The sequence below is a fragment of the Phacochoerus africanus genome, chromosome 7 (assembly GCF_016906955.1).
Source record: "Phacochoerus africanus isolate WHEZ1 chromosome 7, ROS_Pafr_v1, whole genome shotgun sequence".
Lineage (NCBI taxonomy): Eukaryota > Metazoa > Chordata > Mammalia > Artiodactyla > Suidae > Phacochoerus > Phacochoerus africanus.
Window position 1 is genome coordinate 46,366,029 of NC_062550.1, and position 13,292 is coordinate 46,379,320.

General features: G+C 44.8%; 1 protein-coding gene across 3 annotated transcripts in view; it reads left to right on the top strand.

The window, feature by feature from the left end:
• Positions 1 to 2,356: 2,356 nt before the first annotated feature.
• AMN1 (antagonist of mitotic exit network 1 homolog) overlaps positions 2,357 to 13,292 on the top strand; it is a 45,845-nt gene continuing 34,909 nt past the window's right edge. The window contains exon 1 of one of the 3 annotated variants that reach the window (XM_047787269.1): positions 2,357 to 2,498. Coding sequence is in view for 1 of the 3 variants with exons in the window: in XM_047787267.1 (XP_047643223.1) it covers positions 2,481 to 2,518 (38 nt within the window). In the remaining 2 variants the exon portion in view is untranslated. Of the gene's footprint in view, positions 2,519 to 2,544; positions 2,680 to 13,292 lie in introns of those variants that run through there. The other 2 variants (XM_047787267.1, XM_047787268.1) reach the window with 2 other exon arrangements.

Consider the following 13,292-nt stretch of genomic DNA (forward strand, 5'->3'; position numbering starts at 1 on the left):
TGCAGCTATTCTGAACTCTTTGCGTAACAAATCTGACTCCAGGGAGTTCCCATCGTGGTGCAGTGGTTAACGAATCCGACTAGGAACCATGAGGTTACAGGTTCGGTCCCTGCCCTTGCTCAGTGGGTTGATGATCCGGCTTTGCCGTGAGCTGTGGTGTAGGTTGCAGACACAGTTCAGATCCTGCGTTGCTGTGGCTCTGATGTAGACTGGCGGCTACAGCTCCGATTTGACCCCTAGCCTGGGAACCTCCATATGGGAGCAGCCCAAAAAATAGCAAAAAGACAAAAAAAAAATCTGACTCCATATTAGAGCTGTTCCTTTTTACTGTAAACTTTGTGCTTTGTTGTCTGTGCTTAGTCATGCTGGCTGTGTGTCTTTTGTACAAGGATGTTGCCTATAGCCTGAAATATATAGGACAGTCTATTCCCAAGGCTCTGACCTTTAAGAGTTCATTTGCATGGAGATAAAAAGTTGCACAACAGAGAATAACATTTGTTTTGTTGGCGGTTCACAGGAACATTGTGACCTGACCTATCTGGACAGCAGCTAGAACAAAGGATCTGATCCCAGGAAGTTTGCAACAAATAACCACACCCCTCACCTTGCCTTTAAAAGGCTTTGCTGAAAGCCTCTGGGGAGTTCAAGTTTCTCTTGGGCTTGAGCCTCCTGTCTCCTCTCACTGCCCTGCAATAAACTTTCCTCCACTCCAAACTCAGACTTTTCAGTATTTTTTGACCTCACTGTGCACTGGGCTGAGTTGTCTCCAGTAACATCACCACTCCCACTGTACCCATTGTGAATAATTTACAGTCCCTAACAGACTACCTTTCTTTTCTGTGACCTCCTCCCCCACCCTCATGTGAGTGTTCCCCAGAGAAGTAACTCCATTTTAGCACATTTTAGTTATTCTGATTGTTCTTTTACTTGTCTGGTTCAAGTATTCACCATTGAACCCTCAGCACTGAGCATAACCCCTACCCTTTTTCAACACACACCCTACCCTGGTGTGTGCTGACTGAATGAGTAGCATCCTGAAGAGATGAGAAAGATTGGGTTCCAATTTTCAATCAAAAGTTTACAAAGGGAAGAGAGACGAAAAAGCACCGAAAAGCAGCAAGTACTCTGCAGCTCAACCAAGGAGAGCGAACTCCACCTGGGAAAGAGGGCCTCTTCCCCACCCCACTTTGGCCGCACTAGGCAGGCTTGAAGCGGCATCTCAATTCCCCAACCAGGAATTGAACCCAGGTAACAGCATGAGAACAACCAGTCCTAATCACTGGACCACCTGGGAACTTCCAGAGGGCTCCTTCTTTGGAGTCCTTTCTGATTGGAACACAAACTCTTCTTCTACCCCTGCCAGGATGAAATTCTTACTGAGCATTTTGTACATATGTAGTGCCACTCATCTGTAAAAAAAAATGCTAAAAAATTCCGACTTTACAGGATTAAATGAATGTGGCTAATTATGGGAAACACGTAGCTCAGTGTGCGCTTTAGAGAAAGTGCTAGGTAAATGGCAGTCACTCTCAGGTCCTCTAAACCTCTCTGACGGTCACGGAGTCTGTATCCCAGCGGTCACCGACATACCCCGCCAAAGGCACGGCCCAGCATCGGACGTAAAAGCAGTGACCTCGCGTGGCTCGGAGGATACTGGGCTAGGCCGCGCGCCCCCCTGGCCCACTCTGGAACCCACCAGAGCCGGGCACACCGTCAACAGAACAATAACCGCCACAGCGCTTACCGAAGGGGTAGGGGCCCCTCGATTTTATACGGCCTCCGCTAGGGCGCCGCGCGCAAGGCTCCGCCCCTTGGGCGCCGCGCGCAAGGCTCCGCCCCTTGGGCGCCGCGCGCAAGGCTCCGCCCCTTGGGCGCCGCGCGCAAGGCTTCCGCCCCCTTGGGCGCCGCGCGCAAGGCTCCGCCCCTTGGGCGCCGCGCGCAAGGCTCCGCCCCTTGGGCGCCGCGCGCAAGGCTCCGCCCTTGGCGCCGCGCGCAAGGCTCCGCCCCTTGGGCGCCGCGCGCAAGGCTCCGCCCCTTGGGCGCCCGCGCGCAAGGCTCCGCCCCTTGGGCGCCGCGCGCAAGGCTCCGCCCCTTGGGCGCCGCGCGCAAGGCTCCGCCCTTGGGCGCCGCGCGCAAGGCTCCGCCCCTTGGGCGCCGCGCGCAAGGCTCCGCCCCTTGGGCGCCGCGCGCAAGGCTCCGCCCCTTGGGCGCCGCGCGCAAGGCTCCGCCCCTTGGGCGCCGCGCGCAGGCTCCGCCCCTTGGGCGCCGCGCGCAAGGCTCCGCCCCTTGGGCGCCGCGCGCAAGGCTCCGCCCCTTGGGCGGGGCTCGGCTTTGCCCCTGCAGCGCGAGCGCGCCCGCGCCGCGCTACCGGAAGAGGCGGGGACGTCACGCATCACGCGGGGGGCGGGAGTTGACAGACGGTCTCCGGCTGGATTTCGGCGGCCCCGGAACCGTGGAAGAGGTTGCCGAGGGCCGCTACGATGCCCTCCCCGGAGCGGGTCAGTCAGCTCCTGGACCTGTGAGTTGGCCCCGGCCCGCCTCCCTACGCCCCGCCGCGGCACCACCCGCCGCCCCGCGCTGCTCTCCTTCCCCGCCCCCTTCCCGCCTCTGACCACTGAGAAGGCCCCGCAGGTGTTTCCACTCCTGGATCCCAGACTTGTGCTCTCCTCACTGAGGAAGGTCGGGCCAAAAGGGTTGCCTAGCGAGCTTGCCTGTCTGTCCTTTATAGGTGTCCGAACTCAGCTTTGACAGCTCCACACTCAGGGAGTTCCTGGCAGTGGCCTGTCTGATGGGAGCTGAAAGCCTTGATAAAACAAAACATTAGATGGGGTACTCAGGAGCCTTCAGCAAAGTTCCACCCACTTACTATAATGGGGATAAATATTGATTCCCTTTTTGTAGCGCTCAAATCCTCGATTGCGCTTGCTGGGTTCAGTTCCTGGTTCTGCTGTTCACCAGCTGTGTAACCATGGAAAGTAACTTCATCTCTCTCTGCCCAAGTTCTTGACCTACAATATTAGTATACCTATCTCATGACATTGTAGTGAGGATTAAATTTAACATATTAAAAGTTAAGAAGGCTGCCTAGTATTAAAATTAAGAGAGCTTTCCTTGATATATTTTATTGGCGGAAAAACCAGAAGCACAGAGGCATGTAGTTACCCAATGATTTATGAGGTGAGCACGTTAAGGTTGTTTAACCTTTGCAATGGTCATTGCAATGGGAGTTTACAGATGGCAGGGGATTGGTTAAAAGTGCTTATTTTATGCAGATATTTTAAGAAGACTATTTAAGTTGATTATCAGAGGCATTTATAAGAAATAACCTAAGTTTAACTTACGTTCATGAAATAATCTAGGTTCAGTTTTGATTACATGGCCTAACTGGCTTGGTCAGTTTGGGAAATTTTCAAGCCTGGTCTCCATTTTATTTTATTTAATAAATCCCCGACTTCTGGTCATTCTTAGCAAGCTGATACTGTAAACCAATATGGTGTTACTCTCACTACCTCATTTGATGTAGTCATGGAGGTGAACGGTCAGGTAATTGCTGTTACTGATAGTTTTGTAATCACCCTAGACAGTGGCAGTGGGATCACTGAGTTCTTTTAGCTGTCTTATCCTGATGGATTTCATTTGCTATGTGAGTGGCTGCTCAATTTAAAGACATTTAAAACTCTTGAGAGGGAGTTTCTATTATAGTTCAGCAGGTTAAGGACCCAGCGTCGTCTCTATGAGGATGCTGGTTCGATGCCTGGATCTGGCATTGCCACAAGCTGTGGTGTAGGTTGCAGATATGGTTTGGATCTGCTGTTGCTGCGACTGGTGCCATAGCTGCAGCTGTGACTTGCCCCTGGCCTGGGAACTTCCATATGCCACAGATGAGGCCAAAAAAAAACCAACCTCTTTAAGAGGTTACTAGGGAGGTTAATATTGAAATGGAGCAGGACTTATGGTCATTTTTCTGTGGAAAAACTTTAGTCAAAGAATAAGTTTAATCAGAGAAGTGAGCAAAGGGAAACAGTCAAATGAGGCCACGTAATAATAGTTTCGTCATTAAGCAAAGTCAAGGACCTTCTCAGGGGCTATAGATAATATTCTGTCATATCCTGTGAGCTGTCTTATAGTAATGAAACCTCTATCAGGTGGAAGAAGTTAAATACCTGGTGACCAGAATATAGCCATGCCGTAAGCTGACACAGTTCCAAGAGCAGGCCTCAAGGAAATGGGAACAAACTGATCTGGAACTGAAGATTAGCTGTACTAAAGATAATCAAGATGATGCTGGTCAGACCACCACATGACCAATTTCAAAATGACTGTCAGAGCTGACTGTGATGTTTCTGCGTAGAGCCCCATCCCTACACTTATAAGAGCTGGTTGTCAGTGGGAGGAGTCAGCCTTTGGACAGGAGTCCATCCTCCCCCCATTGGTTGCTGGCATCTGAAATAAAGCAAACTTTCCTTTCCACTAACCTTGCCTTTTTATTGGCTTTCTAGTGGCAAGCAGCTGGACCCCACTATTGGTAACAATGTGATGACTCTGAGAATAATAGCCAAGGATTGAAAAATTCCCCAGAGCAGAAATCCCAGGAGCCATAATATAGCTAAGTACATAATCAAGCGAAGAAGCATTGCCTATTTGATTAAAGATTGGCATCAGATCTTTAAGATCTTTTTGAGGGAGTTGCCGTCGTGGCGCAGTGGTTAACGAATCCGACTAGGGACCATGAGGTTGAGGGTTCGATCCCTGCCCTTGCTCAGTGGATTAACCATCCAGCATTGCCGTGAGCTGTGGTGTAGGTTGCAGACGTGGCTCGGATCCTGTGTTGCTGTGGCTCTGGCGTAGGCCAGTAGCTACAGCTCCGATTCAACCCCTAGCCTGGGAACCTCCATGTGCTGTGGGAGCGACCCAAGAAATGGCAAAAAGACAAAAAAAGAAAAAAAAAAGATCTTTTTGATGCATTAATATAGAAACAGCATTTTTTTTACCAGTACATGCACTTCCATCTTGGGTGGTTAGTGTGTTTAAAATATGCAATTGTCTGATGTAACTCTGCCTGAAGAATTTACAGATTTTTGCTGTAAATGTAGAGATTTTTGTAGAGGATGAAGTCTCTCCTAGTGAGGTCTAAGTGCAGTCTTTTGTTGGTCTTTTCCAATAAAACAAGTCTCTAGGTTCCAATATATGGGGCATGTTGTATTCTTTTGGAAGCAGATCACAGAAAGGTTTTTGAACCTGGTGGGAATAAGCCTTTCGATATTGTGTTAGTGCCTTACAGTACTAAACTATGTCCTGATTACTTAGGAGGGGACAAACATGAGGAGGTCTTATTTTATAGAAGTGGTGTTATAGGTAAGCTTCCATCTAAGTAAACTTTTATGGTGTGAGCAATCAGGTATTTGATAAGAAGCATTTCCATGGAAACAAAGACAAAGATTAATAGTGGAACAAATTATAAATGCAGTTTTTGAGTCAAGAGAGCAGCCAGTTGAGAAAATTTTTGGACTTTAGCTTGAATTTTTAGATGGTGAAATGAGGATGGCAGTTTCAAACTGATCGGCTTTCCTGGTTTGCAGCTTGAATGTCTTTTGATGATGTTATCAGGTGTTCTGCTGCACTCAGTTGTAGGTAGGAAGGTTAGTTGTAGGTAGGAGGGTGTAAGTTTAACATGTACAGGATAATGACTTGTATGCACAATAAATTTAGTGAACATCCATCATCTTACACAGATACAAAATTAAAGAAATAGAAAAGTTTTTTTGGAGTTCTCTGGTGGCCTATTGGTTAAGGATCCAGTCTTGTCACTGCTGTGGCTCAGGTTACTGCCGTGGCACTGATTCCATTTCCTGGCCCAAGAACGTCCCCATGCTATGGGCAAGGCCAAAAAAAAAGAAAGAAAGAAAATAAGTTTTTTCCTTATGATGAGAACGCTTAGGAATTATTCTCTTAACAACTTTCATGTGTATTACATAGCAGTGTTGATTATCATGTTGTACATTATGTGCCTATTTCTTATTTATCTTATAGCTGGAAGTTTTTACCTTTTGACTGCTTCATCCAATTCCCCCTGCCTCTGGTTACCACAAGTCCAGTTTCAATAAGTCAGGATAAGTAATGATAAGTCTAGTTACTATATGTCACCACACAAAGATATTATGTAGTTATTGACCATATTCACCACACGGTACATTCCATACCCATGACATTTATTTTGCAGCTGGAAGTTTGTACCTCTTAATCTTCCTGACCTATTTTTTCCCTCTCACATCCCCTCCTCTCTGGCAATCATCTGTTTGTTCTCTGTATCTGTAATTCTATTTTTATTGTTTGTTCATTTGTTTTGGTTTTTAGATTCCACATATAAGTAAAATCATATGTTATTTTTCTTTCTCTGACTTATTTTACTTAGCACAGTGCACTTTATGTCTGTCTGTATTTTCACAAATGGCTAGGTTTCATTCTCTTTTTTTGGTTTTGGTTTTGGTTTTTGTTTTGGGCTGCAGCCACAGCACATGGACGTTCCCTGGCTAGGGGTCGAATTGGAGCTGCAGCTGCCAACGTGCACCACAGCCACACGATGCTTGATCCAAGGCTGTGTCTGCAGCCTACACCACAGCTTACAGCAATTCCAGGCAATTCCAGATCCTTTAACCCACTGAGTGAGGCCAAGGATCAAACCCTTATCCCATGGCTACTAGTTGGATTCTTAACCTGTTGAGCCACAATGGGAACTCTATAGATTTATAAATTTATTTTTGTATATGGTATGAGATAATGTTCTAATTTCATTCCTTTACAAGTAGCTGTCCAATTTTCCCAGTATTACCTGTTGAAGAGACTGTCTTTTCCCCACTGTATATTTTTGTCTCCTTTGTCATAAGTTAATTGACCAGAAATGTTTATTTCTGGGCTCTCTATTCTGTGCCACTAATCTATGTATCTTTTTTTGTGCCAGTACTGTCCTGTTTTGATTATTGTAGCTTTGTGGTATAGTTTAAAATGAGAAACTATCATCTATGACCTTTCTCAAGATTGTTTTGGGTATTTGGGGTCTTTTGTATTTCCATACAATTGTAATTGATGAATTATAGTAGCTTTTTGGACAGTGTCTTTAGGATTTTTTTTTTTTTTTCTTTTTAGGGCTGCAACTATGGCATATGGAAGTTCCCCAGCTAGGGGTCAAATTGGAGCTGCAGCTGCCGGCCTATGCCACAGCCGCAGCAACTTGGGATCTGAGCCGCATCTGCAACCTACACCACAGCTCATGGCAACACTGGATCCTTAACCCACTGAGCGAGGCCAGGGATCAAACTCACAACCTCATGGCTCCTAGTCAGATTTGTTTCTGCTGAGCCACAACGAAAACTCCTAGGATTTTCTTTTTTCTTTTCTTTTCTTTTTTTTTTTTTTTTTTTTGGTCTTTTTGCCTTTTCTAGGGCTGCTCCCATGGCATATGGAGATTCCCAGGCTAGGGGTCTAATCGGAGCTGTAGCCACCAGCCTACACCACAGCCACAGCAATGTGGGATCCGAGCCACATCTGTAACCTACACCACAGCTCAGGGCAGTGCTGGATCCTTAACCCACTGAGCAAGGCCAGGGATCGAACCTGCAACCTCATGGTTCCTAGTCAGATTCGTTAACCACTGAGCCATGATGGGAACTCCAAATTGTACACTTTAAATGGTTAATTCTATATTATGTGAATTTTACCATAATTTCAAGTAAGGAAAATAAAAGAAGGAAAGGTATGATGATAGTGTCTTATCCAATAGAGAATATTAGTAAAGAGATAGAGGAGTTCCCTGGAGGCTCAGCAATAACGAACCCAACTAGTATCCATGAAGTTGCAGGTTCTATCCCTGGCCTCACTCTGTGGGTTAAGGATCCAGCATTGCTGTGAGCTGTGGTGTAGGTCACAGACACAGCTCGGATCTGACGTTGCTGTGGCTGTGGCATAGGCTGGCAACTGTAGCTCCGATTGGACCCCTAGCCTGGGAAACTCCACATGTTGCAGATGCGGCCCTAAAAAGCCAAGAAAAAAAAAAAAAGAACCTATAAATAGGAAAACCCAACTTAAAAGTAGGAAAAGGATTTAAATAGTTCTATAGGAGTTTCCTTCATGGATCGTTGGTTAGCAAACCTGACTAGGATCCATAAGGATACAGGGTTTAATCCCTAGCCTTGCTTAGTGGGTTAAGGATCCAGAGTTGCCATGAGCTGTGTTGTAGGTTGCAGACAAGGCTTGGATCTGATGTTACTGTGGCTGTGGTGTGGGCCAGCAGCTGTAGCTCCGATTTGACCCCTAGCCTTGGAAGCTCCATATGCCCTAAAATAGCAAAAAAAAAAAAAAAAAAAAAGAAAGAAAACAAAAAAGAGTTCTATAAAGAAGATATACATGGAGTTCCCGTCGTGGCGCAGTGGTTAACGAATCCGACTAGGAACCATGAGGTTGTGGGTTTGGTCCCTGCCCTTGCTCAGTGGGTTAACGATCCGGCGTTGCCGTGAGCTGTGGTGTAGGTTGCAGACTCGGCTCGGATCCCATGTTGCTGTGGCTCTGGTGTAGGCCGGGTGGCTACAGCTCCGATTCAACCCCTAGCCTGGGAATCTCCATATGCCGTGGGAGCGGCGCAAGAAATAGCAGCAACAACAACAACAGACAAAAGACAAAAAAGACCAAAAAAAAAAGAAGATATACAGATGACTGACAAGTACATGCATAGCTACTTATTATCATTAGCCAGCAGTGAAATTCACATCAAACCACAATGAGATACTACTTCATAGCCACTAGGATGGCTATAATCAAAAGGACAAGGTGTTTTTGTTTTTGTTTTTTTAAGGGCCACACCTGCAGCATGTGGACGCTCCCAGGCTAGGGGTCAAATTGGAGCTGTAGCCTCCAGCTACACCACAACCACAGCAACGCAGGATCGGAGCCTTGTCTGCGACCTACACCACAGCTCATGGCAATGCCAGATCCTTTAACCACTGAGCGAGGCCAGGGATTGAACCCATGTCCTCATGGATGCTAGTAGGGTTCGTTACTGCTGAACCACAATGGAAACTCCCAAAAAGATTTTTTAAAAGACAGATATTATCAAATATTGGAAAGAATGTTGAGAAATTGGGATCCTGTTGGTAGTAATGTAAAATGATGTAGCCACTTTGGAAAACAGTTTGGCTGTTCTCAAATGTTTATAGAGTTACCATATGACCCACAGGTTTATGTGACCCAGTAGTTGAGCTCTTAGACTTGTTCCCAAAAGAAATGAAAATATATGTCCACCCAAAAACTCATGCACAGGTGTTTATAGCAGCATTATTCATAAGAGCCAAAAAAAAGTAGGAACAACCCTGGGAGTTCCTGTCGTGTCTCAGTGGTAACGAACCTATCTAGTATCCATGAGGACGCGGGTTCAATCCCTGGCCTCACTCAGTGGGTTAAGGATCTGGCATTGCTGTGAGCTGTGGTGTAGTCTGGCAGCTGCAGCTCCAATTCAACCCCTAGCCTGGGAACTTCTTTATGCCACATGTGCAGCCCTAAAAAGACAAAAAAGACAAAAAAAAGGAAAAGTAGAAACAGCCTGAATGTTCATAAACTGATGCATGCATAAACAAAAGGTGGTATACCATGTAATGGCATATTATTTGGCAGTAAAAACGAATGAGGTGTTGATACGTGTTGCAACATGGATGAACTTGAAAATGTTATGCTAAGTGAAGGAAGCCAGTAATAAAAGACCACGAAGTTTATGATTCCATTTACATGAAATGTGCAGAATAGGCTAATCTAGAGAGACAGTAGCACCCTGTCTCTGTGTGTCCTCACATAGTGGAAGGGGCTAGGGGTTTCTCTGGAGCTTCGGTTAGTTCCCTAGGCTGTGGAAGATGAGGGGGATTGGCAGATAATGGGTACAAGATTTCTTTTTAGTGTATTATAATCTTCTAGGATTGGATAGTGATGATGGATGCACAAATCTGTGGATTCACTAAAAACCACTGTTATGTCAGATATATAGATATATGTGTGTGTGTGTGTGTGTGTATTTTTTATTTTATTTATTTATTTATTTATTTTGCTTTTTAAGGCTGCGCCCACAGCCTGTTAATGTTCCCAGGCTAGGTGTCAAATCAGAGCTATAGCTGTTGGCCTACACCACAGTCACAGCAATGTGGGATCCAAGCCGTGCCCTAGACCCGTGCTCATGGCAACACCGGATCCCACCAAACGAGGCCAGGGATCGAACCCACATCCTCATGGATACTAGTCAGATTCGTATCTGCTGCACCACAATGGGAACTCCAATATCAGTTATATTTTAATAAAGCAGTTACTCCCCAAATTATTTTTTTAGTTAAGCTTTTGACTTTTAGAATAAACAACATGAATTTCTATTGATGGTAGAGTGTCTCATTTCAATATCATAACAGAGTGAGGAGAATGAGAGCTGGGAGAGTATAAACTTGTTTTCCTTCCTATTCCTTGCAGTCCATTGAGTACGAATTACTTAAAATGTTTAAACACCTAAATAATACATATTATTGGAAATTGGGAGTGATATCCATGAAGATGTGCCACCCAGATCACCCTTCAGGGAAGGACTTTCTGCCCACCTGTGGGGTGGAGGATCAGCAGATAAATTCCATTACTCAGCTCCTTCAGAATCTACCTCTGCTGCAGAGTCACCTAACTCTGTTACCTAGAGGTCAAATTCTTCTTAAGGGCAGCCCAAATCAGTGGCAAGGATACAAAGTTCCAGCCAAAAATAGAATCCCTGGATTTTGGGTCTTTTTTTTTTTTTTTTTTTAATTCTTACCACTAAACCTGTGGCACATGAAAGTTACTGGGCTAGGGATCAAATCCGAGCTGCAGCTGCTGACTTATACCACAGCCATGGTAACACTGGATCCGAGCCACATCTGCGACCTATACTGCAGCTCATGGAAATACTGGATCCTTAACCCACTGAGTGAGGCCAGGGATTAAACTCTGCATCAGGACCTGTTTAAAAACTAGTATCTCATGCCTTTATTATGAATAGGTGTACAGTTTGAATTTTCTCTACGAATATGTTACAGAATCCTCAATATGAAAAAATATCATTAACTGAGCTTTGGAATTTGTGAATACTAATGGGGTCTGCTATGGTCTGAATGTTTTTTGCTTTTTATTTTTTGTCATCTTTTTTGGGCCACACTTGGTGTCATATGGAGGTTCCCAGGCTAAGGGTCGAATCAGAGCTATAGCTGCCGGCCTATACCACAGCTACAGCAATGCCAGATCTGAGCCATATCTGCTACCTACACCACAGCTCACAGCAACACCAGATCCTTAATCCACTGAGTGAGGCCAGGGATCAAACCCGAATCCTCATGGATACTAGTCAGGTTCGTTACCACTGCGCCACTACAGGAACTCCCTAAATGTTTTTGTACCTCCAAAATTCATATGTTGCAATCCTACCCCTAAAGGTAATGTTATTAGAAGCTGGGGTCTTTCGGAGGTATTGAAATCATAAGGGTGGAACCTCATGAATTGGATTAGTGCCTTTACAAAAGAAGCTTCAGAGAAATCCCTAGCCCCTTCCACCATGGAGAACACATAGAGAAGGTACCAGCTGTGGAACCAGGAAGGGAGCCCTTACCCAACCATGCTGGTACTTTGATCTTGGATTTCCAGCATTCAGAACTATAAGAGTTAGTTTTTTGTTGTTTATAAGCTACCCATTCTGTAGTTTGTTATTATAGTTCAACCAGATGAAGACAGGGTCCTTTAGCAAAGGAAAAAAACCCTTTACTATGAGAATATCTTCACAACACAAAGAACAGAAGACTCTCATGCAAAACTACTTGAGCAAAAAAAGCATTAACAGTCAAAATTTACAAAGTTTCTAAGGGAAAAAATAGCATGAAAAAGACAACAGAAAATAGGAGTATTGACACTTTAGGAACTGCAGACATAGAACAGTTTGAAAGATTTTAAAACAAATATATTGGAAATATTCAAAAACAAAGGAACAATTATCCCTAAGGGAAGAATACAGATAAATAATGTTTTTGGTTTTGTTTTTTTTTTTTAATTAGAAGCCGTAAGAAAGAAAAATGTGTCGTTGAAATAGCAACTTATATCCCCTTGCCTGGGAGTTCCCGTCATGGCACAGTGGTTAACAAATCCGACTAGGAACCATGAGGTTGCAGGTTCGATCCCTGCCCTTGCTCAGTGGGTTAATGATCCGGCGTTGCTGTGAGCTGTGGTGTAGGTTGCAGACGCGGCTCGGATCCCTCGTTGCTGTGGCTCTGGCGTAGGCTGGCAGCTACGGCTCCGATTAGACCCCTAGCCTGGGAACCTCCCATATGCCGTGGGAGCGGCCCAAGAAATGGCAAAAAGACAAAAAAAAAAATTCTTTGCCTGTTTCATAATGGATGATAAACTGGATTTTGACTACATCCTGTCCGTTTAAAATAAGACCTACTGGTCCCCTTCCCCCACTCCATACTTTTTCAGTTAGCTGAGTCTGGGATTGTGGGGCCACTTTTGAGGTCATTTTTGCAGCTTGGCCTTATTCTGCTACTTAGAGTACTATTGGTTGCAGCTTCAATTAAATGCTTTAAGGGACAAATTTAACAGATTTAGCTTTAACCTCTGTTGGTCACATTAATTAAAGTAGCTGACAGAGTGGCATGCTTACATGAATATTTGAATGCACCAGGACTGTGTTGGGGTGGATTGTTGGAATACAGAATGACATGGACCTGTACATTCTTTCTGGGTATGCCAAAAATGCAAGGCCTTGATTACCTCTGCTGTTTCTCATTGTGTTTGTAGCAAACACCCTTGAGGAATGAAGTATTTTCTCCTTCCAAAAAGAGCAGGCTTACTTCAGTTTGCTAAAAAAATGGTGAATCCCCCAAGTTCAGTTCTCCTCTCCTATAACACAACCCACAGCATGGGCAGTTCTCTGTCTGGGCCCGTCTACATTATACTGTAGGACTTGAAGGGCGTGGAAAACCAACAGAAACATGAAGCTCTGGCTTCTGCTCTTGTTATGAGTAATAAGGCCCTTTTTCTCTGACCCAGGAATTTCATGTCTTCTTCCAGCATTGATAAAATGAGAATAAAGCTAGCTTATAAACTAGTAAGTAGGGTAAACTCTGAGACTCTGCACAGTTCTTGACAATTGCAAAAATCAATTACAGGAGGATTTTTAAGTCAAAAAGTAAATAAATTTAGTGAAATTTTTTTGGAAGAAAGCATAAGAGATAGTCAAATGTCACATGAAAAGATGT